The sequence below is a fragment of the Saimiri boliviensis genome, chromosome 3, assembly GCF_048565385.1.
Source record: "Saimiri boliviensis isolate mSaiBol1 chromosome 3, mSaiBol1.pri, whole genome shotgun sequence".
In the NCBI taxonomy this organism is placed as follows: Eukaryota; Metazoa; Chordata; class Mammalia; order Primates; family Cebidae; genus Saimiri; species Saimiri boliviensis.
In genome coordinates this window covers 104,403,208-104,430,600 of record NC_133451.1, presented here as the reverse complement: position 1 = coordinate 104,430,600, position 27,393 = coordinate 104,403,208, and the positions used below count along the sequence as shown (strand labels likewise).

At 38.2% G+C, this 27,393-nt stretch overlaps 1 protein-coding gene across 2 annotated transcripts in view; it reads right to left on the bottom strand.

Annotated features, from left to right (window-relative positions):
- Positions 1-23,806, bottom strand: part of AP1AR (adaptor related protein complex 1 associated regulatory protein) — a 39,282-nt gene extending 15,476 nt beyond the window's left edge. For both annotated transcript variants that reach the window (XM_003929449.4, XM_003929450.4), the window contains exons 1-2: positions 23,357-23,806; positions 1,653-1,701 (exon numbers count right to left, since the gene is read on the bottom strand). In XM_003929449.4, the coding sequence (XP_003929498.1) occupies positions 1,653-1,701; positions 23,357-23,439 (132 nt within the window). In that variant the 5' untranslated portion in view covers positions 23,440-23,806. The remainder of the gene's footprint in view (positions 1-1,652; positions 1,702-23,356) is intronic.
- Positions 23,807-27,393: the final 3,587 nt, after the last annotated feature.

The following is a 27,393-nucleotide window of genomic DNA, read 5'->3' as shown; positions in this document are numbered from 1 at the left end:
GACTTTCTAAGAATGAAAATCAAACAGAAGAATTACAGCAATTTTCTACATAAATTAGAACTAAAACTTTCACCTGAGTAAAATAATTCATACAAATATTTTAAGTCCATGCTACCAGAATATTCCACTTCGCTTGAGTTCAGAACAAATGTCATAAGAAGGAAAACTATTCAAGGAATGGGAACTAAAAGTCACCAAATAAGAATTTCCCTACATGTTTATATTTATTCATCTATTCATTCATATAGTTATTTACTGAAAATCTATTAAAAGGTAGTCACTCGGCCGGGCGCGGTGGCTCAAGCCTGTAATCCCAGCACTTTGGGAGGCCGAGGCGGGTGGATCACAAGGTCGAGAGATCGAGACCAACCTGGTCAACATGGTGAAACCCCGTCTCTACTAAAAATACAAAAAATTAGCTGGGCATGGTGGCGCGTGCCTATAATCCCAGCTACTCAGGAGGCTGAGGCAGGAGAATTGCCTGAACCCAGGAGGCGGAGGTTGCGGTGAGCCGAGATCGTGCCATTGCACTCCAGCCTGGGTAACAAGAGCGAAACTCCGTCTCAAAAAAAATAAAAATAAAAAATAAAAAAAAATAAAAGGTAGTCACTATCCTCCAATACACTGTCTTTCTAGAGACAGGAATGTAAACAGTTTGATCATAATATGATTAACACTATTATATCAATGACCTAATGAAAGTCATCAGAATCTATGAAAACTATAGTTAAAGAATGTGCCTATAGTCTTTGTTATTATGTCACTAAAATGTTTGTATTTTAAATATAAATAACTTGATAGCCACCTGAAAGAAAGAGTGTTTTATTGCTAATACTGTTTGGTTTAAAGATTGACAAGAAACAATGAATTCAAAGGTTTAGAAAATTAAGGACTCTCTCTAAAAAGAGAATAAAACTGTTAAAGCTATTACATTTACCTTATTTTTATATTGGTTGTGATTTTTAAATATCTAATTCCTGCCTTACACGTTTCCTTATTAATATAGAAGGCCATGAAGTACAGTGTTCAAACTTTGGAGGCAGGCAGTTTGGACTAGAATTTAGTTTTGCCACTTACATGTTGTGTAATACAGCCCAATTTCTCTACCTGTCTAAGCCTCTGATTTTTCATCAATGAAACAGGGTGACTATCACCTGTCATCACATGTTGTGATGACATTCTTAATTTGTATGGTGGAGTGACTAGTTTATAGCAGGTAAGGAATACATGGTAGCTTCTATTATTATATTTTACATACAAAGAAAAAGTGACTCAGTGATTCTGCTGTGGAGTTGCTTAAACTCAACTTGCTGCTTTGTTTCTGCTTCTCCTCCCTGCTGAGGCAGGCCAACCATCTCCCATTATACCCACTGCCTAAGTGAGCCACTATTACTGACAGAAGACTAACTTCTCCCTGACTTACCTAGGGTGGGGGAAAAGCTAGTAGAGAAACAGACCCATAATCCTCTGCAAACTTCTTCCTATTCATCCCTTCCCCAACTGCTCCAATTCTATCTTCACTAGCATGAATAATGTTGAAATATAAACAGTTCCTTCTAAATTTGGGTCCAGATCTTTCCCTCTTTACAACTAAAAGCCCCTTCTGCCCTTCTAAAGGCACTTTTAATCCAATCAAATTCACAACTACTTACCTCTATCGTTAAGTGCTCACCTCTTGAGCATGTTCTAAAATACTTGGATCTGGGAAGGAAAACAGAGTAACTTGAAAAAACACAATTAACTCTAAGACTGAATTAGTATAGTGGCATGAAAACATTTCCTCAAGAGCAACTTTAAAACCTCTAACATATAGTTATATTTTTTTAAAAAAGAACAACAAAATTTACCTAAGAATATAAAAATCCCAGACTTTTAAACTTCAATGTGACTTTGTTTAGTCAATATTTCTTTGTGTTGGTACAAATATTTACTAAATCTGTAATAATCAATTTACTATATTTACTACATTGAGCAGAGTACATGTTAAAATTTATCTCATTTTACTATATCAAGAAAAATACCTTATTAAAATTACTGATGTGTTAAATAATATGTAAAAAGAATATACTCTCAGCTGGGCAAGATGGCTCACGCCTATAATCCCAGCACTTTGGGAGGCCGAGGCAGGCGGATTATGAAGTCAAGAGATTGAGACCATCCCGGCCAACATGGTGAAACCCCGTCTCTATTAAAAATACAAAAATTAGCTGGGTGTGTGATGCACGCCTGTAGTCCCAGCTACTCGGGAGGCTGGGGCAGGAGAATTGCTTGAACCCAGGAAGCGAAGGTTGCAGTAAGCAGGGATTGCATCACTGCACTTCAGCCTGGTGACAGAGTGAGACTCCATGTCAAAAAAAAAAAAATACTCAATTTTGTTAAAAATACACAAAACATTACTATCTGAAAGGATATATGTCAATATGCTAAGAGTAGTTATCTTTGGTGGTGGAATCATGTATCTTTATTCAAGACTTTGTTATTTTTCCACGCCCTCACAAATAAAAGAAACAATGCATATATATGTCAATCAAACAATCCATTACATTTTTTTCAGCTAGGGCCAAATATTGACTTTCATTTTAATCATTATTTTCTGCTCCCATTAAACGTACATGTAGTCAAATAGGAATCTTCTTTATGATATCTTTTCCAAAGATACGTCTACCTTCTAAATACTACAGGATCCAAGCTGGTATCCCAGGACAGGGCCACACACAGTCCTTTGTAACTGAAGTGCCAGGAGATTATGAGACTTTCAGTCATAATGTGGTTCCTGTTAAAAGCTGCTGAACCTGATGAAGGAGAGAACTCTGCCCCGGCCCCTACAATGGGAATCCAAATTTATACTAAGTGTTCCTAACGCATCAGGATTCATGGACAGAAAGCATACTTTTAAGAAACAGGAAGAATCCTGGGGTTAGGACAGGTCGGAATTCTTTTTTCTTTCTTTTTTGGTGATGGGGTCTTACTCTGTTGCCAGAGCTGGAGTGCAGTGGCACAATCCTAACTGGTGAGTTAGGATTTGTGCCCAGCTTTTCATTCCTAGGCTCAAGTGATCCCCCTGCCTCAGGCTCCCCAGTACCTACAGGGATGCACCACCATGCTTGGCTTCACTTATTTTTTGAAGAGACAGGGTCTCACTATGTTACCCAGCCTGGTCTCAAACTCTTGGGCTCAAGTATATCTGGGACTCCCAAAGTGCAGAATTCTTTTTATTATGTGTATGTGTGTACAAAGGTTTAGTGAAAGAATGCCTAACTAACATGACTAGAGAATAAAAATTGCAATGAAATTATAGGAACTATTTTTCCTGCTATAATCTTTATCTGCTGATAGATGCAAAGCTGTTATTGCCCATTAAGAGACCACTGGTAAAAAGCAAAGATTTTGGTATTGCAATTTCACAGATTTCATGGAATATATCCAATATAAATGCAATACCCTTGGTCCTCTATCTAGTGCCTCTACTCTTCTCTCTTCTTTATTTCTCAAACAAATACAGAAATGGGTTGAACCTTCAGTAGTAGCACTGCGTTCTGGCATTAGGATTCCTGCTTACAGTGCTTTATGGTTCTCTCCATGCAACCAATATTATCCTCCCTGAATGAAGAATCTGTCTCTGATTAATCTGTTTCCTCTTCCAGGTTTACTGGGTGGTATAGCTGAATAATTAGAAATAAAGTTCAGTAACATTATCAATATGAGCCATCAGTGTGAATTCACTGCTGTAGCAAAGCCCAAAGCTAAGTAGAACACTGTCCGAACCAAGGTAACTGTTACACTACATTTATATTAGATGGCAGAACACCATGTTCTAGTCCAATTACACATAGATATTAGGAGCTAACTTTAGTAGTAGACAGAAGTGTTATGTGTTGTAAATGTCTCCCTTTTCTGTCCCCTCTGTCCATAGGCAGCTATACTGAGAACACTCATGTTCTCACATGACTTTGAATCCCTGAGTATCTGACTAAGCTACAATCAGTCAGTACCCCACACCTCATTTGACAACTGGTTCAGGGTTACACAGAGCAGGGAGAGACAATTCTTCTGAGAGCTCTAGAGAGTTGCTGGGGATTATGCTTTCTGACAATGTGCAATGAGAGGAATGAAATCAACTGAAAGAGTGCTCTGACGGCACCCAAGTCACCCCTAAGAACCAGATGCATCCCACCCTGCTCATGGTTTGGTCATTAGTTGAGAAACCTAAGGTCCCTATTGTAAATTCTACCCTTTGCCTAAGATAGTTTTAATTGGCCTTCTGTACCCACAAAGTCCTGATAATAAATAAACATGAATCTAAGTGATACGACAAGTGAGCAAATTATGAATAGCAATAAATACAACAAGATAAACAGAAAAGCAAAATATATTTGGGGAAAAAACTCAAACTTTCCTTTTAAAATGAATTAGATTGAGATCTTGTTCACAAAGGGCGTATCTTGACTCCTATCACAATAACAGCTAAGATTATACTGATAAAGTAAATATTCAATTTGGTAAACTCGGGTAACATTTTTATCAGGGGAGGTTTATCCTGTGACTTATCTGAAAATACCAAGAAACATTGTAAGATGTATATATTTCATGAATTAAGAATTACTTATTCAAGTATGCTTGAATTATGTTTACTTAGTCAAACATTATTGATGACCAAATAGGACCCTCAGACATGTAAAGTGTTAAATTCAGTCACTGATACTTTGCCAACTTCCAGCCATATAAAACCTTAACTTTTCACATAATTTTCTATATTCTATATACATTTAAAAAATAATTAGAAAGCCAACTTTCTAATGGTTTGAAAGGACCATTTGAAATTTCAGAGAGCTACTAAGAAATAAAAAAATGAAATTCAAATCTTGCTCCTAGGTAAAGATAAGAATACAAGTGAAGGGTAAGCAGAACAACTGAGGAGAGGAACGGAAGTACTCAACTATTAAACCTTATGTCAAGTTTTATACTTTTATTTCATAAATATTTATCAAGTGCTTCTCAAGTGCCTGACACTGTTCCAGGTGCTGGTAATACGACTGTCAATAAATAGATAAAGGCCCTGCCACTTTGGAGCTAACAATTTGGGAATTAATCATAATAAATACACAGGAAAATGTATCAGATGATAGTAATTGCCATGAAAGAAAAGCACCTTGTGCTGTTTTTTATGAAGGTTATACTAACTCACATTCCCAAGTTAATGATAATAAACACATAAATACACCGGATGACGATAATTACCATGAAAGAAAAGAAACTCATGCTGTTTTTATAAAGGTTGTACTGACTCACATTCCCACCAACAGTGGCTAAGTGTTCTGTTTTCTCCACATCCTTGCCAATCTCTCTTACTTTTGACTTTTCAGTAATGGCCATTCTGACTGGCATAAGATGGTATCTCACTATGCAATATATACAGGTAAGAAATCTGCAGTTGTACCCTCTAAATCTATCTATCTATATCTATATCTATCTATCTATCTATCTGTATCTATATCTATCTATCTATCTATCTATCTATTTTTTTTTTTTTTTTTTTGAGATGGAGTCTCACTCTTGTCACCCAGGCTGGAGTGCAGTGGCATGACCTCAGCTCACTGCATCCTCCACCTCCCAGGTTCAAGCGATTCTCTTGCCTCAGCCTCCCAAGTAGCTGGGATTATAGGCGCCCACCACCACATCCGGCTGATTTTTATATATTTAGTAGAGATGGGGTTTCACTTTATTGGCCAGGCTGGTCTTAAACTCCTGACCTCAAGTGATCTGCCTGCCTTGGCCCTTGGTCACCCAAAGTGTTGGGATTACAGGCGTGAGCCACTGCACCTGGCTTATACGTTTTTGTTTTTGTTTTTGTTTTTGTTTTTAAAGAAAAGTACCTTAGAGTAAGTGAAGATAGTGATTGGAGGGGGGAGGTTATTTTATGTAGCGTGGGTAAGGCAGGCCTCTCTGTTAAAGCAAAAGCAGAACAAAGACCCCCAAGGAAATGAGGAAACCAGCTAGACAGACATTTAGAGAAAAATAATTCTAAACAGAGGAAAAGCAAAGGCTCTGAGGCAAAACTCAACTTGGCACAGTCTAAGAAGAGGGTCAGAATGGCTGGAATGAAGAAGAAAGGGAGAGAAGGTCTGAGAGATAGCCAGGGTCAGATGACAGGTTTTATAGACCATGGGAAGAGTTTTAGATTTTAATATTAATTAGATATGAACTCACAGAAGAGATTTTTGTCTTTAGCATTCACTCTGTTTTTTAAAACTTTTATCATGAACCTTTTCAAATATGCACAAAAGCAGAGAATAGATTAATTAAGTGCCCCATGTCCCCATTACTCCCCTTAAAAAGTTACTATTTCCTAATCATGTTTCATTTATACTATACCCCTTTTTGTTTTAAGTTGGTATTTTACAGCAAATCCCAGATGTGTTATTTTACCCTTACCTCAATTTGCATCTCTAATTACAGTATTAAGGACTGTTTTTTTATTTTTTTAAAAAAGCTAACACACCAAGAAAATTTAAAATAATTATTTACTATTATCTACTGTCCAGTCCAGTCTATATTTCTATTTCTCTGATTATCTTTTTACACATGATTTGTTCAAATCAGAATCAAACAAGGGCCACATAGTATGTTTCCTTGCTAGGCCTTTTGCACCTCTTTTAGTCCGTATCAGCCCTCTTCCCTGTACCAGTGTCTGTTTTTATGCCATTGATTTGTTAGAGAAACGATGTTATTTGTCCTACACAATTTCTCACTTTCTGAATTTACCTGATATTTTTCCTCTTGGTGTTATTTAACTTTGTCTTCTATCCCTTCAATTTCCTGTAAATTAGTAATTTCATTTAAAAGCTTGATTATACTGAGTTTAATATTTTTAGGCAAGAATGCTTCACTTATGGTACTTGCTACTGAATCAAATCATAAGGAACTTTATTTTTGCCTGCCTCAGTTTTACTGATGCTAAGATTGATCTGTAAGTTAAGATACTGTCAGCCTAATCCATCCATCATGTTTCACATCAAGCTTTTACCAAATGGTTTTTAGCATCCATTGATAATCAGTACGCAGTTTCATTATCTCACTAGAGAGTACAAAAACAATGATTTTTAAATTCTATCATTCCTTAAGAATTTATTAGCTATAAGAACTTCACTGGAAGATCCTTAAAAGCCAAGCTGACAAATATTTCAAGAGGCCAATTAGAAAGCTATTACAATAGTAGAGCAAAGAAACGATGGTGGCTTCAATCACAGTAGCAATAGTGGGAGTAACGAGAAGTAATTCTGAAGACAGGGCCAACAGAATTTGCTAATGTATTCGATGTAAGGATGTGTGTAAAAAGGAAAAATCAAGGTTATCTCCTAACTCTGAAGCCTGAACAATTAGAAAATGGATTTGTCATTTACCAAGATGAGGAAGCCTGGGAAAGAAGCAAATTTGTGTTTTAGATGCCTTGAGCTTGATATTCATACAAAGTTGGAGTCTGGGTGAGATTCCTCTATTCAAATTCCAGACCTACAATGTTAACATCAACATTGGTCCAAAAACCCCTTAAAAGTAATTCCTATAATTAACCTTGGGGCTACTTCTCAATCTCAATCTCAAACCCAGGAAATTCATCTTGCTTTCTTTTGCTGTCCCATGGAAGGTTGTCTGTAGATAAAGATGCAACGTCAGCAATTTTTCCCTCCCATACATATACTTCATACAATACACTTACTACCAATTCATACATATACCTATTGTTTTCAAGGATTTTACTTCTAACCAATATGGGGAAATGGAAGTATAGTCTCTTCCTTGGGGACTAAGGAAGAGCGAGTTACCTCCCAGTAAGCTGGAAACAGAAAAAGCAGAAATTAAAGCTATAAACAATACACAATGTATCTGTTATCTTCACATGCTAAATTAATTTAAAGAAATAGAATGGCTCCTGTAAGATGTAAAAGAAAGAGAAGGAAGTTAATAATATCTTTTTAAAAGATGTGTAAAATAGAAGAAACAGAAGAATAGAAAATAGAGAAACAAATGGTAGAATTTAGCCAAACCCTGTCTGTAGAAGAGTCCCCTGGTTCAAGGACCTGGGCTATCTGGTCCCAGTGGATGGTGGTGTTTCAAGATGATGGGTTATTAGAACTGTATAATTAACTTTCTTGTTCCGAATCTACACTCATTAAGCACCTCCCACCCTGTTAATTCTATGCTTATAGTAAAATAATGTCTTTACCTAAAGACACAAGTACTATACCATTCCTTGACAGTTACATTTCTCATTTTAAATTAAATTTAACCTTGGTTTTCTCCACCTGACCCAAAAGGCTGAAGGTGAGAGCCTGGGACACGATGAAATCACCAATGTGGGTGCCCAACCAAAATTATGTATTTTCTTGTATGTTAGTTTTAAGACAGTCTCACTCTGTCACCTAGGCCAGAGTACAGTGGTGGAATCTCAGCTCACTGCAAACTCTGCTTCCTGGCTTCAAGCAAGTCTCCTACCTCAGCCTGCCAAGTAGCTAGGACTACAGGCACACATCACCATGCCCAACTAATTTTTGTGTTTTTGGCAGAGACAGGGTTTCGCTGCATTGGCCAGGCTGGTCTTGAACTCTTGGCCTCAAGCAATCAGCGTGCCTCGGCCTCCCAAAGTGCTGGGATTACAGGTGTGAGCCACTACACCCAGCCTAAAATTATGTATTGATGGGACAGCAAAACTAGCCACAGGAAAAATCACGTAACTCATCTTATTCAGGTTCCCCAAGTACTGTGCAGTCCTATTTCATTATTTCATAGGTACTAGTTGAGAATATTTTTTAAAATGAAGTTTTATATGTATATAGGGCAGCATCATTAAAAAAAAGAAAATGAGACAAAAGGAAACTAGATCATAGTCTAAAAGCAGAAATCTGATGCCAACTATTAATGTACATTTCTAATAATCTTAGGTGAAAATTGAGTCTTAAAAGGGAAGACAGGAAACAAAATGAGCAAAAGCAGCAGTATCTACTACAAAAGCTGACTCTCAATTACTCTTAGTTTAGAGAAACAGTAAGAACATTTTACATTCTTCAATGTGAAAAAAAGTCAATATTTTATTGACTTGAAGTTTCCAACTACATATGCTACAAAAACCAAAACATAGCAAGCTATTAATATAATGGTGAGCAAAGACAGGCTTGCACTTACTGAGTGCCTACAACAGGTCAGGAACAGAGCTTACTTTTTGACGTGTGTTTTATATTCATTTCCTCCCCGGAATAATCCTATGAAGCACAGTTATCCTGTTGGATAGATCTGCACGGTCCAGTATGATAACTACTAGCCACAGGTAGCTACTGAGCAACTGAAATGTGACTAGTCTGAACTTTAAAAGCTACTGTGTCAAATATGCACTAGATTTTGAAGACTTAAGCACAAAAAAATATGTGAAATATCTAAACTCCAAAAAGTAAGCTCTTTTCAATATATATCCAAGGTCAAGTGTAGATAGGCATCTTTTAGATCTTCCTCAATTCTTCCCCCTCCATTTCTAATCTATTAACAGTTCTGTAGCTGAAAACACTGCTATGCATGTTCTGATACTATGTGTGTAGCTTGGAATCTAAAAGTGTGCTAATTTTATATGTAACACTGTTTACAGTGTATACTTTTAGAACATTCTTTTAAGAAAAAAATAAGTTTAATTGTATTACTCATAAACATTTTATTAATAAAATTATTATTCATAAAAAGGTAAAAACTAGGAGTGTATAAATCTGGTGACATTTAAAGTTAAAAGAAAAATCTGGTCTAACATTTTCAGTCATAACTGCTTAAGAATCTAAAAATAAAGGAGAAAAGCCATCCTACTTTTTCAGACCTATTGTTAGCCTATAAGTGGGTCATATTGTACAGAGCTCCCTACGTTTGCTAAATAAAATTATAGTGTAAATTGGTACAGAGTAATCTAAGATTCTTCTACTATGTAAACATAATTGCTTAAAAAGAAGGAAGCTAAAATCCAGTTTTCATATTTATAAAATCCTGCTTTCGTATTTGTAACATTTGACTAAACCTACTGAATCTCAAATTAATTTCATTTATAATGACAGCAAAATAACTCCATAAGAAAATTCCACGTTTATATAGACGAGAGATTTTTAGAGGTGTGAATGTTAGAGGTATCATAGGAAACAACAAGAGAAAATGGCAAGAGTAAATCTAAGGAGGCCTCCCTCCCTCATTTTTGGGGAAAAATCAATATAACACTATTACTGACAGGAGACTGCTGCTCACCTTTGTGAGTTGATATAGAAAAGAAAAAAAAATGGCTATGAGTCTCTGAACTAGGCATGATACATTTAGAAACTGTCCAATGAGAGGTATTTAGTCTTGACAACTCTGTTTTAGAAAAGCAGTCATTCTCATCCTGTGGCATAAAACAATTGCCTTTTAAAAATGAAGACTACTGAGCTTCACCTTCAGGTTGACTAAGAGTGCCTGGGTATTACATTCTATTCTGTTCACCAATTTGTTTATCCTTGTGGCAATACAACAGGGTTTTAATTATTAGAGCCTGTAATCTGATAGGACAAGTTACCTTCTTCAAAATTCGTGGGCCTTTTTATGGCCCTTTGCTCTTCCATATAAATTGCTGGAATCAGCTTAAGTTCCACAAAATTCCTATTAGGATTTTAACTGCAAATGCACTGATTTTCTAGTAAATAGGCAGAGAACATCTTAAGCACAGTGAGTCTTTTTACCCATGAAAGTGGTATTGCCCTGCATTTATTTAGATGGTGTCTTAAAAAACTTTGTTCTAGTCTTACACATCTATTATTGATTACTAACCTCATATTTTTTCACTGCTATCTTAAAAGGTAATTTTAAAAATATGCACTATTTGTTGCTGGTATATAGGAATACTACACAATAAAGTTTTCACACAAATATTAGATTGCATTTCACATCAACAGGCTGAAAAAATATCTGACAATACTCAAGAGTTAGAAAATGGAGCAATAAAAATTCATTACTGGTAAAAGTTTAAAATAGTATAATTACTTTGAAGAAGTTTGTTTTTTCTACTAAGTTTGAAGAAGTACATAACCTATGATTCAGTTGGTCCACTCCTAGGTATATCCACCTAAAGAATCTTCTGTCCATGTGTACAAAGAGACATTTATCTCTTTGCACAAATTGAGGTAGTTTGTAAAAGAAAAAGAAAAAAAAAGAAGTTGGAAATGCTCTAAATGCCCATCAACAGAAGGGTCAGTAATTATGGCCTATTCATATAATACAATACTGCACAGAAATAGAAATTAATGACTGAATCAGAAGTAAACCTTGGTTCATATAAGAACCTGCTCCTGCAAGTGCTAAGGACCATACAAGTCCTAAACAGTGAGTGGAGATAAATGTATAGAACGAATGCATGAATAATGCATGCAATCAAATCTGAGGCTAAGCAAGAAATAAGTTGGACTAGGGTGGTGTCAGTAAGAAAAGTGGAGGGATTAAAGAAATATTTGGAAGATAAAAATCATCTAGTTTGGGGGATGGACTGGAAAATAAAGAGATGATGGGAAAAGTGTCAGAATCCACATGGGGATGTATGAAAGCAGCAGTATCAAGAGTGAAAGTACAAGAGAGAAATAAATGCAGTAAATCCAAGATATAAGACTTAAATGCCAGCAGTGAAACAATAAACGACAAAGTGATGTGAGAAGCTAGAAGGATTCTCTAGCAATATAGCATTATCACATAAAGCTGAGCTATGAAGAAAATGATTACTAGCACATAATATGTGCATTTCACTTTCATGAATCCAGTCACACGCCCTGGAGGAAAGAGGAAGTTGAGAAGTTATTTGGGCAACAACCTACAAATCTATTCAAGAACATGTATATTTAGCTGTGTTAATTAGGGTGAAAGTTGAGCAGCTGAAAGAAAGAGGCTCCAAAAACAAAAGAAAATAGAAGTGTACTTTTCCTCTTAATAGTCTACAGAGTTCCTCCAAGTCATCCGTGGGCATTCATTTACATGTAATTCTTATAGTCCTGTAAGTTGTCTCTAAGTGAAGTAATGTAAGCTTCTGTGTATCCACTTTACAACTACTGAAGTTGTGAAAGTGGATTGTGTTATAGTTTGGATGTACGTCCACTAAAAATCTCACGTTGAATTTTGATCTCCATTGTTAGGGGTGGAACCTAATGGGAGGCATTAGGTAATGGGGGGGCGGATCCCTCATGAATGGCTTGGTGCCAACCTTATCCTCATGGTTATGAGTGAGTTCCCGAGACAGCCGGTTGTTAAAAAGAGCTGGGCACCCCCTCCTTGTTTCCTCTTTGCCGTGTGATTTCTGCACACACTGGCTTCCTTTTACCTTTTGCCACTAGTAGAAGCAGTCTGTATCTCACCAGATGCAGATGCCGAATCTTGAACTTTTCCAGACATCAAAATTGTGAGCCAAGTAAACCATTTTTTTCTTTATAAATTACCCAGCCTCAGATATGCCTTTATGGCAACACATCCTAAGACAGATTCAAACATGTAAAGGACATCGGAGAGGTAGAAAAGGAAGGCTATGACTGGTTCCTGGTGCATAATTCTCTGAATGATAGAGGCATATATAGAAATTTGGAAGAATTTGAAACTAACATGGTACAAAAGTGAAGATACTTGCATACATATTTACTTATCGATGTTATCAAGGTAGGTTTCAAGATACTTTTATTAAAGATTAAAACAGTCTTGTTAAGAATAGGCTTAAAATGCAGTACTTTACGCTTCTCATTTTATTTTACATAGGTAAATACTCATATCAAAGTGACTTAAGCAAAAAGTAACTGAAAAATTCTCACAAATTCTACAATGATATTGTTCCTTTTTTCTATTTTTATTTATATCTGTTAGAATAAAATAAGAAAGTCTTTCCTGTATCTTTTGCTTGACACTATAAATAAATGATGAAGAATCATGGTAAATTGTTCCAAAGTGTATTAAAAAATTAAAAGCTTCCCAAGACTGCTTTTTTTGTTTGTTTGTTTCAGAACAGAAGACTGGAAAGATTACAAATCTAATGCCTGGTAAAAACTATTACAAAGAAGATGATGGAAACATTGCTTTTCAATTAGTATCAAATATTTCAATAGCTATTTAACTGCTCAAATCTCAAAGATAAAATCAACACATTTTTCCAGGTAGGGATAGGAATGACATAGGTGATGTGACGGTTAATTTTATATGTCAACATGACTGGGTCACCAGATGCCCAGATATCTGGCTAAACATCCTATCTGGTGCATCTGCAAGGGTGTTATAGAGCAGACTCACATTTGAATTGGTGGACTGAGTAAAGCAAATCGCCCTTTCCAAGGTGAGTGGGCGGCCATCATCCAATCCATTCAGGGCTTGAACAGAACAAAAAAGTTGAAGGAAGGTTGAACTGAATTCTCTCTACCTGACTGTTTGAGCTGAAACACAGGTCTTCTCCTGCCCATGAATTGAGATTTACAGGACCAGCTTTCCTGGGTCTCCAGCTTGCAAATAACAGATTGTGGGACTTAACCTCCATAATCAAATAAGGCAACTCCTTATTTATTTATTTATTTATTTATTTATTTATTTATTGAGATGGAGTTTTGCTCTTGTTGCCGAGGCTGGAGTGCAGTGGCACAATCTTGGCTCATTGCAACCTCTGCCTCCCAGGTTCAAGAGATTCTCCTGCCTCAGCCTCCTGAGTAGCTGGGATTACAGGCATGCACCACCATGCCCAGCTAATTTTTTGTATTTTTAGTAGAGACAGGGTTTTGCCATGTTAGACAGGCTGGTTTTGAACTCCTTACCTCAAGTGATCCACTTGCCTCAGCCTTCCAAAGTGCTGGGATTACAAGCATGAGCCACCATGCCCGGCCAAGGCAACTCCTTATGACCGTTCTCATTTTGTATATATTAATATATATATCTACAAGTAGACATAGAAATACAGATATCTCCTACTGGTTCAATTTCTCTGGAGAACCCTGAATAACACAGGTAGTAATAGTAATCATATTTACTGTTTAATAAGCTCCTTCCTAATAAAGACACATTTAGAAAGAATATGTTCAAAAAATTAATTGTATGCCTTGGTAGAAAGAAGACAAATCTTCCCTCCCAACATGTCAAAGACAAAATGCAAGGGTTTAAAAAACAGTCATTGCCTTTAAGAGCCTGATTTAAAGAAAACTACATCAGAAGGGACCTTAGAGTTCTTTTAGTTCTTTCCTATTCATCCTCTGGAATCTGTGTGCAGCATCTGAAATAACTGACAAGCCTCTTCTTTTGGAAACTGTTGCCACTTATGTATCTATGCCATTGAATCTTCCAATTTTTTATTTCCCCAAGTTACTGAGTGACAGGGATAGCCATGTATTTAAAACACAGTATCATGCATAGCTATACATTTGAAATATTTCAAACCCACGTATCCTAAAGGCTTACAGTCTATAGGATAGACACATAGGTAAATTAACAACGACTACGTTTTAAAAGGGGATATGTTCAGATGAGGTGTCATCAAAAATCAGCCTGAGGCAGAGGAATAAGCCAGGCCTCCAAGCAGATGAAAGAGATGTTTCAGGGAGCAGCTGGTACCAAAGGCAAGGGGCAGTGAGAAGAACCTGACATATTCAAGATACTGTATTCCTTAATTCTGCCAACAAGTATTTACTGAACAAGTATTTACTGAATATGTACTAGGCACTTAACTGAGAGCTGGGTATTCATTAAATGGTATGCAAAAACAGGCATAAACTCCTTCCCTTTACTGAGAGCAGCAGACAGACATTAACCAAATAATCACATTATTTCAGTATAACTATAAATTAAGAATGTGCACAGAAGAAAAACAGATGGTTCCATGATGGTATACAGACTTACCCTCTGGAGGGTAGGAGATGCTTTTGGAAGACTTCTGTAGGAAATAATTCTTAAGCTGGCATCTATAACATGAGTGAATAGGAGTTATCTAAGTATAAAGGAAAGAAATAGATTCAAGGAAGAGTATGACACACATAAAGAAAAAAGAAAAAAAGAAAAGGAGAAAGAAAAGGTAGGGAAGGAAAAGATAACACAGAGCCTTCAAAGCCCCATTAAAGATTCGTCTTTATCCTATAAGTTTGGTAAGCCACTTAAGAATTTATGTTGTATTTGTGTCACAGATTTGCATTTAAAAGGCAAAAGATTTATTGATTCTGAAGAGAAACCAGAGTATGGGATGTGCATTTAAGATCACTTTGACTCCAGGTGCAGGATAAATTGAAAAAGGTCAGGAATATATGTGGGTAGACTACAGTCCTGATAGTCTATTTACTCAGTCGACAAATATTTATTGAGTCTATTCACTCAGCCGACAAATATTTACTGAGCACCTACTATGTGACAAGAACTGCTGGTGCACTGGAGATACAGAAATAAATTAAAGCCTCTGATCACATGAAATTTATACTCTATTAAGGGAGAACAGTCAATTGACAAATACTCAAGAGTCTAGAAAGTCATGGAGTGGTAAGTGCTATGATGGAAAGCAAAGTAAACAAAGTAGTGTCAGAGAATGGCGAATGAGAAATACACACAGAATTACCGGAAATCTAAGCAACAAATGATGACAGCTTGGATTAATGTGGCAGCAGTGAGAGAAGTGGGTGGACTGAAAAGTTATTTAAGTGGCAAAAAAATATCATCTGGTCTTGGAGATGGACTGGAAATGTGGGATGATGAAGAACAGTGTCAAAGACAACTCCCAGATTAGCAGCTACATGCATGTCATTCCTTAAGAAGAGTACAGTGTGAGAAAAGTCTTCTAAAAGTTTTGAAGGACTCTAAAATGTCATGACTGAGAAGAAGAAAATGAATATGCATAGGGGAACAGCAACAGGGAAGGTGAACATTAGGTCACCTTGAAGACTGAGTGAGAAGTGGGGAAATAGACATCCAGACTAGGCAAAACTAGACAATTCCTAAGGAAATTATTTAAGGGAAAAGACAGGAGATAGGGTAATAGGTGGAGGGAGATAAGGAAGTCAGGATAACAGCTAGAGGTCAACAGAAGACTGGAATCTATGTAAGGTTTTATGTTACTTTCCTTTTGGTTTTCGGATTAGGGAGACACATGTTCAAAGGGGCATATCAGGAGGGTAGAACTACAAATACAGAGGACAGAAGGGTCTGTTCTAAGGCAGAGGGGATACAGATGTTAGAAAGATCTAACATGTAGAGGCCATTCAGAAGGTAGGGACTCGATAACCAGGGTTTGAAGGGCGAGTAACAGGAAGGAACTTGGTATGATTCTTAGTTTCATGACTTAGGTGACTACATATACCACTCACAAGGTAGGGAACAAGGTAGTAGAAAAGGCTGGGGCTTAAAGAGAAAAAGGAGGAAAGAACTACCAGAAGGAAACAAAGATGAATTCGGCTTTACAAGATGAATTTATGGTTATGTTTGATAGCCAAGTGGAACTACACAATAGCAATTAGAAACTGCAGAGCTCAAACTGATATGACTGAACTCATTAACACACAGGTGATGTACCATCATCCAGGAAAAGTACATTAAAGAAGAAAAATGTATGAGGGAAGAATAGAATGAGATTCAGAACAGAGCCTTAGGGAGTCTTTAAGGTTTAACAAAGAATGTTTAAGAAATCCACATCCATTCAAATCCACTACTGTTTTCCTTTCTAACTTCTGATATTCCAAAGAAACATCTTACCCTTTTATATTTTTCAAAACTGAAAAACATACAGAAAACCAAAATAAATCTCTTAATACTGCCACTATTCATTTCTATATTTAAGCAATATATATTATAGTAAGTATTTAAAACATTCTCAAAGGTACTCAATGTAATCTCTATAAAAGATAGTGAGTCAATATAAAACTGGTAGGATATATCTTTAAGTACGTGGACATGCAGTGTTTTTGCCAAAGTTAGAGAATTACCTTTAGGCCTTAAAAAAAAATGAAGGACAGGAGAAATTACTGTTTTATAGATCCTACAAGTTCAAATAACTCTCTGGCAATTCATTCAACAAGATACTGAGAATGAAGAGAGATATAAAACAGGCTTTGACCTTAAGGAGCTCTCAGCCTACATCATGGTACTTGGAACCAGGGGTTGGCAACTACAGCCCACTGGCCAAATCTGGCCCTCTGCCTATTTTCGTAAATAAAGTTGTACTGAAACACAGTCACACTCATTTGCTGAAACACTGTCTATGGCTGCTCTTGCACTAAAACAGTAAAGTTCAGTAGTTAGACGGCAGACCACACCACCTGCCATCCCTAAAATACGTATTATCCGGCCCATTACAGAAAAAAGTTTGCCAACCCTTGATGTAGAACAGAAATAAGCCCATAGAAAATATTTCCTCAAGGAGATAATATGGTTTCAGAGGTTTGGAACAGGTTTCATAGGGAAGGTAAGTAAGGTAAGGTAAAGATAAGTGAAAGCTCACCAAAAACTAGAGAAAGAAGAAATATCATAGAGGCCGGATGCAATGATTCATGCCTGTAATCCCAACACTAAGGGAGGCTAAGGTGCACAGATTACTTAAGTTCAGGAGTTTGAGACCAGCATGGGCAACATGGTGAAATCCTGTGTGTTTCTATAAAAAATACAAAAATTAGCCAAGCGTGGTGGCCCACACCTGTAGTCCCAGCTACTTGGGAGGCTGAGGTAGGAGAATTGCTTGAGCCCGGGAGGCAGAGGTTTTAGTAAGCTGAGATCACACCACTGCACTCCAGCCTGGGCAACAGAATGAGACCTTTCTCAGGGAAAAAAAAAAAAAAAAAAAAAGAAAGAATGAAAGAAAGAAAAAGAAAAGAAATCTCATACGTAAAGGCACAGGGCTAGAAAACACTATTATTTGGCTGGGCACGGTGGCTCATGCCTGTAATCCCAGCACTTTGGGAGGCTGAGGTGGGTGGATCATGAGGTCAGGAGTTCAAGACCAGCCTGGCCAACATGGTGAAACCCTGTCTCTACTAAAAATACAAAAATTAGTTGGGTGTGGTGGCGTATGCCTGTAATCCCAGTTACTCAGGAGGCTGAGGCAGGAGAATTGCTTGAATCTGGGAGGCAGAGGTTGCAGTGAGCCGAGATTGCACCACTGTACTCCAGCCTAGGTGACAGAGCAAGACTCTGTCTTGGGGGAAAAAAAAAGAAAAAGAAAAAAACCAAAAAAACCAAACCACTGTATATTAGAAAAACAAGAAAAAGCACAGTCTATCAGGTATAGACTGTGGTAAGTGAGAGGATGGCAGAGAATAACACTGGTAAAAACAGGTTAAGCTGATATTGCTTTGTCAGAAGTTTAAACTTGATACTAGTAGCTGGGAGGATAATTTATTAAAAAAGTTAAAATGCTAAGATTTATGAATGACAAGTTCTTTTAAAAATTAGAATAGCTTTAATGTTATTCTTTTAATGTTTTTCTCACTGATTTGTATTCTGACTTTTTTTGACAGAGATTATAAAAACTCAAATATAGAACTGCATATAATCCTGAGTATACAAATGGACATTATGCTATACATTTGAATGCCATGTAATTCATCATGCTGTCACAGAAAGAAAAAAAAATTTAGAAATTTAGGGCTGAACACAGTGGCTCATGCCTGTAATCTAGCACTTTGGGAGGCGGAGGTGGGAGGATTGCTTATAGTCAGGAGTTTGAGACCTGCCTGGTCAACATGGTGAAACCCAGTCTCTACTAAAAATACAAAAAAAAGGATTATAAATCGTTCTTTTGTAAAGACACATGCACATGTATGTTCACTGCAGCACTGTTTATGATAGCAAAGACCTGGAACCAACCCAAATGCCCATCGATGATAGACTGGACAGGGAAAGTGTGGCCCATATAGACCATGGAATACTATGCAGCCATACAAAATGATGAGTTTGTGTCCTTTGTAGGGACATGGATGTACCTGGAAACCATCATTCTCAGCAAACTGATACAAGAACAGAAAATCAAACACCACATGTTCTCACTCATAGGCGGGTGTTGAACAATGAGGACACACAGACACAGGGAGGGAAGCATGACACACTGGGATCTGTCGGGGGAAATAAGGAAGGGACAGTGGGGGATGGGGAGTTGAGGAGAGATAGCATGGGGAGAAATGTCAGATATAGGTGAGGGGGAGGAAGGCAGCAAATCACACTACCATGTGTGTACCTATGCAACAATCTTGCATGTTCTTCACATGTACCCCAAAACCTAAAATGCAATTAAAAAAAAAGAAAAATAATAATTTTTAAAAATATACAAAAATTAGCCAGGCATGGTGGCAGGTGCCTGTAATCCCAGCTACTTGTGAGGCTGAGGCAGGAGAATCACTTAACCCCAGGAGGCGGATGTTGTAGTAAGCCGGGATCACGCCACTGCACTCCAGCTTGGGCAAGAGGGCAAGACTTCTCAGGAAAAAAAAAAAAAAAAAAGACTTAGAAATTTAGCTATGGGAATCAGGGAGCAGACAGAAGCTGCTCAGCAAAGGAAAGACATGATCCAATATGGGTTTTAGAAAGCCTAACTCATGACAGGAAGGGAGGATGGGCTAAAGTATGAGCTACAATAGAGACACTAGTCCGGAAGCTGCTCACTAAGCAGTTTGAAAGGCAATGTTTATGGCAAAAGAGAGGCAGAAAACAGGTTCAGTATGTGTAAGAAGAGACAGAAAAGAATATATAGAGATTTAATTGAATCCATCCAAGAGTATCTCTTAGGCAGACAACTGAAAAGATGTACAAGCAGAAGATGAGATTTGGAAGTAGTGGTGGTTCAAATCATAGGAACGGGTAAAATTTATTCAGGGGCAGGTAATATACATGTGAAGGAAATTAAACAAAAAAGAGAAGACAGGAAAAAGTCACATTTACTAAATAAAGAATAGCTAGGAGAGAAACAGGAAAATAAGATAAAAGTGATGTTGCAGGGATCAAGTGCATAGTTTCAAGCAAAAGCTTATCACACAGAATAAAGAGTCAAGTTGTTCAGGTATATTAACAAGTTTTTCTGGTGACAAAGTTTGAGATACTGCAATGAGAGAGATAGCAACCATGTGTTTACCTATAGAATAAAGTACCATGAGCTATCTGTGGTGGTTAAGGATAAGAACTCTGAATTCAGAGGGACCTGGGTTGCAAACCCAGCTCTGCTATTGTGGGAAAGGTCAACTTTCTAAGTTTCAGTTTTCAACCTATACTATGTATAATAGTACTTACTTGCCTCACAGGTTTGCGGGGAGGAGTAAGTGAGATCATGTAAAGTACTTAGAACAGTGCCTGGCACATAGGGAGTAATGGAATGTTGACAGTTATTATTAAAATCATTTTTACCAGGAATGAAAAAGCAAATTACTGTAAACTATTGCCTGAAGGCAACTCTGCTGCCGGAGCCAACAAGGCCAACAAATGCTACATATTGATAAGAATACCAAATCTTGTTATATCTTTCTATAAAACTATAGTTTAAGTGGAATTACTGTGTGGAATTATAAAGTAATATAGAAATAATTAAATACAACACAATAAAACTTAGTTGGATCTTCCATCTGAGAAAAAAAACTAAGAAAAGTCTATACAAAGACCTGCCCAAAGAAACAGAACTGACCAGCAGATGGAGCCCTGTAGAAAGTGTTGGCACACAAAACTCCAGTGAAGTATGACTCATTAGGATTTCTACTTTTTATTCCTTAAAGATATTTAATTCTCTCTGCTTTAATCACCAAATAACTTTATTAGTAGTAAGGTTTCCAACATACCTCAACACACCTCAACATATATTGATATTCTGACTGTTGAAACAGATATCCTAGAATATGTAATACTAGAATTCCCTAGTATTTTATAAAGTTATTTTGAGATTGATAAAAAACGAGTGATCTGATTTTGAGATTTCCCAGGGGTATGCCAATCAGCAAGGCTAAGAAACCAGGCCTTAGATCATAAAGCATCCCTGTGAAGTCCAGCTTAAATCAAGCTCAAAGAGTTGAGGACACCCTCTTCTTCTGTGGTCACTACAATAACATATAAGACCAAGTTTTTGTGACTACTCCTAAACTTTTTCACCCTTAGAAGAACTACTAGTTAACTATCCAGACCTATACTTGAAAGAAAATTGAAACTAACATTGATTTTAAAAAAAGTTAAGTGACAGTTTAACTTCACTGCACAAATAACTATATCCATCTGAGTCTACATGCTTACTAAAAGCTGCTGAAACAATATTAAAATTGCTGTTAAATAATAATCAGAAATTCAAGTAAGAGAACTGTCAAATCTTATGTTTACAGGCTTAAAGTAACAGGATCAATATCATCATTATATGATTTTAGATGACAGTGTTCACAGCCTACAAAGTAACTCTCACTGCCTTTACAGGACCTGTTCAAGGAGTTTTGCCCACAAACAGTAAAAATCCAACCACAGGCTGAGTATACCTAACCCCAAACCCCAAAATCTGAAATGCTCCAAAATCCGAAATGTTCCAAAATCTGAAACTTTTTGTGTGTCCACATGATACTCAAAGGAAATGCTCATTGGAGAATTCTGGATTTCAGATTTTCAGATACGAATCCAGTACATAATGCAAACAAACATTCCAAAATCTTTAAAAAAAAATCCGAATCCAAACCAAGTATTTCAGATAAGAAATAATCAACCTACTTATGTTTTTATGGCACATCTACAGACAATTAACAGTCACGCTGATTCATGGATTTCCTCCTGCCACTTTCCTACGTTACCAAGCTCATAAGCTGAGGGAGTAGAACCTACGATTAATGCTGTACTCTACAGAGACCACATGAGAAAAACAAAACTAAACTGAAATCCCACAGACACATCATGCAGTCAAAAGTCAAATACAAAGTTTTTTGCTTACTCATTTAGAATGTAAGAAACCCCCATCCCCAACTTTCTTAGAGTTAGAATTTAATGTCCTGTAACGTAACTACAAATAATAGTAAAAACAAAGACTGTGGTATCTAGTTCTTGGACAACACTACTTAAGCAGCTTGACGTGGTAAGTTGCAGACACACACAAAGATTAGAAATACTTAAATCAGATGATTCTGGTTGACAAGATAAAACAGCTGTCATGTCCCATTCAACAGTAAGAACTCATAAATGAGGGAAATCAAATTATTAAACTAGGCACAAAACTGCAAATCCTTGCCCTTCCATTCTGGGGATACTTATGTAAAACCTTAGCTACCTTGTATCAGAGAGGTGACATAATGCCTGATAAGTGAATGAGAATCGTATTATATTTTATAACATCTCCACTACCAAAGATTCAAGTTATGATCATTTAGTTTCAGTTTATGTTGAACACCGTTATTACCCAATAATGTTGGTTAAATGGAATAGATTATGATAAATTAACAATCTGTTCCAGAAAATGCAAAATCGTCTTATTCCTTAACACAAACTGGCTTGGTTCAGATTTTCAATTCTAGGGCTGAATTCCTGAAGGATATTTAATAACAACAAAGCCAACTCCGAAGGTATTTGCTCTAATTTTTTCAATATTTATGAAATAAAAAAACACAAAAATTGAATTATAAAATTACTATTCTGTGGATGGTGCATACACAAAACCTAAGCACATCCCAGGTTTACTCAAGAGAAGTGAAGTTCAGAAGGACTGCAATTTACCTAATGTTACAGGACGTTTGAACAGCAATCAGGACAAGGTGTTCCTCTCGAAATTTCAAAAACTTAATATGAAAAAATGACACACTGCCCCTGTAGTTATCAGCACCAAGAATCTGAATATCCACTGGAAACTCTGCAATTCAGCAAGTCTTTGTAGCTACCAGAGTTCATCAGTATCTGGAACCTTATTTTATTCCAGCATCCAAATGACTAGTACTTAAAATCAATCTGAGGCATTAACTCTGGAGCCAGATCCCATCTGTTCTATCAGGGATAAAGTGAGGGTGAGATACAGGAATATACTAGCTTTGGCATTAAACCCAAGTTCAAGCGCAGGGTGTGTCCGGGTTGCCGTGGAGCCGGACCTACAGACCATTAGCGCGAGGCTGCCCCTTCTTTCCTGGACATGATGTCTCCGTGACTCCTTCCCCGCGTGACAGGGCACCCCGGCAGGAGCGACACCCCGCCCCCTCTTCTACCTCTTTCCAAGGAGGCCCTGAGCCCGGCCCCCGGACTGGGCCTCCACAAGACCACCCGTCTGACGTCTGCTAAGCAGTGAGTGTAGCAGGGCTCTCGGCCGCCACCTCCAGCCACTGGTGGACAGTGAAAGGGATTCCCCGCCGGAGGCCGAATAGGAGGAGCCACGGGGGCCGGGCCCCTCCCCCAGCGGGCTTACCCTCCGCCGCCGCCTACTCGCTGCAGCCGCCCCGCTTCCTTGCGGAGCAGCCCGAAGCACTGCGTCCAGCAGCAGTTCCCCATCGCATGCCGCCCAGGCGCCGCCGCTCCTCCTCCTCCTCCTGCTCAGTGCCCAAACCCAGGCTCGGCAGCCGCATCCGCGCGGCCAGAGCCGAAATGGGGTTCAGGGACCGAGGGCGGGCCGGCCGGAGCGCGGCCGTGTGAGGGGCCGGGACGACGAAAGGGATGAGGCGTTAGGAACAAAGGCAGTGTTTACTCCAGAGGCCGCCAAGCCACCGCCGCGAGAGGGAGAAGCACCGGGCTGAAGGCTCTGGACTCCCTCGCCGTCCGCATGGCCCCTCTAGTCTCAGCTCCGAGCCCAGCACGAGTGACCGCCTCCAGCTGCCGAAAGAGGCCAGTCCCCGCGAGCCAAGCGCCCTGGCCCCGCCCCCCAGCGCTTCCAGGCCCACGCTCGCCGCCGACGCTGCCACACCCCCGGCCTCTCCCGCGCCCTAATTGGGCGCGCTGCCTCGGGGTCCCGCCTCCCCCGGCGACCGGCCTTTAAGTCACTTCCGCTCGCTCTGGGTTCAGCTGCCTCTGCCTTCGTGACGCCTCGTTTCCCGGTTGCGGACGTTTGTTGTGTTGGACCTTGACCTGACTAGGAAGTATCTTTTTCTCGTTGCAGTTTCGGGCACCTTCGTCCCGAACACGCTGGGCGTGGCATGGTTAAGGCTCAGCCTTGGAACTTTGTTTCAAAGGCGTGTGAAGGGCTAGAGCCCCAGGCCGGAAGTCATGGAGTCCCGAGTGGGAAGGGGCGTTTCTCTGCACGGTGTGCTTAGTTTTTGTTAATGTTGCATCATAAGTGAAAAATAGTGTCAGGGACTGCCTGGGGTTACTTTGAATGCACCAAGATGTTTTCTGGTCTCTGGTTTGCGTTTCAATCTCCATACTGTCAGTGTTGTAGGGAAGCTTAATGGTGCACTGTTGGCTTCATTTTGTTTTGTTTAAAATCAAATCTGCAAGTAATTTTGGGTCGGGTATTTGGGGTTCAGAGGAAATTGGCAAGAGGGCTGGGGTTTTTCGGGGACACCAGCCTTACCATTCCAAGCATGCTGCCAAAACTGCTATAGATGGGAAGAGAAAGCTGCTCTGATGTGTCCTGTCTGTAGCCCTCTCCTCAAGTGCTGCTGTATAACTCGGGTCTTGGCAACAATTGGCCTCACAACAGATATAAGATGTGGCTTAGGAGACACCTAGTCCACTGGATAGGAGGATGCTGTCATGGACTGGACACATCAGATTTTTAGCCTGTTTAATTAAACCTAGAAAAATTGTTACGTTTTAGAAAATTTTTATTGATGATAATGATAAAATCTTTTCTGAACTATCATTTTCTTCTTTAAATACCTATCTGATTTCAGTCTTAGCACTGCTACTTAACTAATTTTAATTTTATTTGGGTTTTAGGTTTTTTTTTTTTTTTGTAATCAGATGCATAGGATAACATTTGGCCCAATGGTCTGCTTTGAGTGAATATTAAATGGCTTCCTAAATAGTGATTGCATTTTCTTTTGTCCTTCCAATGTGCAGAATAAGCACAATAAGCAGAATTAGCAGGGAAAAAACCCCGTAACTGGAATGGATGTTTGGGAGGCAGATACACTTTGTTTTATGGTTTAGAAAGAGTAGTCTTTGAGGAATTAAATGATTTTCTCATTTAATTATATATTTAAAGTATAATATGAAGAAAACTCAGGCCCCCTGACAGGCCTATGCTTTCTGTGGTGGTACAGTACTGCTTCCTCAACCCTTACATTTGGGCATGGGTATAAAATCAGTAACAACCATAGTCACGTGTATTCTGATAAGGTTAACACATTTAATTCATCATTACTAGAGAGTTCATTAGAGTTGGGTGTGGTGGCATGTAACTGTAGTCCCAGCTACTCAGAAGTCAGAGGTAGGAGAATTGTTTGAGCCCAGGAGTTTGAGTTCAGCCTGGAGAAGAGCAAGACCCCATCATTTCAAAGTTCATTTATTTGACAGTTGGCCAGGCAGAATATTTAACTTATCAGTAAGAGACACAAATAGATTATCTACAGTGGGACCAGGCACAGTGGCTCATGCCTGTAATCTCAGAAGTTTTGGAGGCCGGGGTGGGCAGATGGCTTGAGTCCAGGAATTCGAGATCAGCCTGGGCACCATGGCAAGACCCTGACTCTGCAAAAAATAGTTGGGTGTGGTGGTATGTACCTGTATTCCCAGCTACTCAGGAGGCTGAGGTGGGAGAATTGCTTGAGCTCAGCAAGTCGAGGTTGCAATGAGCCGAGATCTAACCACTGCACTCCAGCCTGGCTTAACAAGCCAGACCCTGTCTCAAAAAAAGAAAGATTGTCTAAAACGATTACTGCTTACTGTCAGCTTGCTAGAGACATCCCACCTGCCCACAGGTAGCAGAACTTCTCACCTTTTTCCCCATCCCTTTCAAAATTCTCTTCTCTTGGGTACTAGGCTTAATACCTGGGTGACGAAATATCATCTTCACAACAAATCCCTATGACATGAGTTTATATAACAAACCTGCACATGTATCCCTGAACCTAAAATACAAGTTAAAAAAAAAACAAACCCACAACGTTGTCTTTTCTCAAGTATTTTATTCTGAAGTTGAAGGGAAAGTTTTTTTCTCATAGGTGCTCTGGAGTCCATCAGGATGCAGCATGTATCCCCAGTTGTCTTCTGGATTATGTGGCTCCAAATCTGAATTTTTCCTCTGCTCAGAACTTCTTATCTATTGACTATTAATCACTTTTTGTCATTTTGAGATCATTTGCTACTATTATGTTTGGTGTGGAGGTCATGTGGTCCCTTCATGGGGAAGAATTCTGTGTTCTCTATTACGACATTATTCCAAATATGGACACAAAGTCATACTTTTAACTCACTGAGCATTACCAAAATTTACATAGAGTACTACATATGACCACTATAAAATGGAGATAATGAGATAACAAAATTTGCCTTTGTTGTTAGGATAAAGGATTAAGCACTAAACAAAATTTGCCTTTGTTGTTAGGATTAATGATTAAGCACTATCCAGTACTTAGTATAATATATTGTAATTTCTATAATGTACTATATAGACTATACTATAATTATCTAAAATACCATAAATATGTTAGCTATTATTATCCACAGACTTAAGGAAATTTTCATCAATATTATACTTTCCTTTGTAGCTGCATTCCTGTCATTCAATCCAAAATGCTAGTCTTTTAAAATTTCTTTTAAACGTGTCCTCAGGCACACTGCACACCACTACTTGAAGTCAGTCTTCAAGAAAATGTGGCATAGATAGAGGAAAAGTTCCCCAGCTCTTAGTCCTTGTGTGTTCCATGATCTGCCTCTTTCCCAGATGATTATAAGTGAGAATATCCTCTGACTTAAAGGGTAGACCTCACTTCCTACCAATTAGGAGTGTATTGTCCTGGGAACCCAAATGGAATAATTTCATCTTAATATGACAAGCTAATATCACTATTGTTCCTAAAGCCTTATTTATTTAGTCTTAAATAATACCATATGAAAGACCAATAGGCCGGTTCAGGTTTAAATTGAACCAGCCCTGGCATTGCCTAATTCATTTGTACATATTTCCTTCCGTTATGAGCAAGAATTTAGGTGAACCAAGTCTAGTTTCGGCTCCTACACACCCAACAATGGCTTGAACAAGAGCACATTTCCATAAAAATAAATAACATTTTACAGCGTAAATTCATAATGAACAAACATTTCTCCAAAAAAAACAAATCCAAGAGAACTAAGACTTAATATAATGCAAATAACTTTTTACACTGTCATGCAGAGTATTTTGGCTCTTTAAAATCACTTCTCTCAAGTTTATTTCTTATGATGCTCTTTTACTTTATATTTGCATAACTAAATAGTTAAGTAGATCATTTGAGTAGTTTTCCAAGAAAAAAGGCTCAAAAAGATGTACTTAAAGATAAAAGAGAAAGTTATTTAACTATTGGCTCA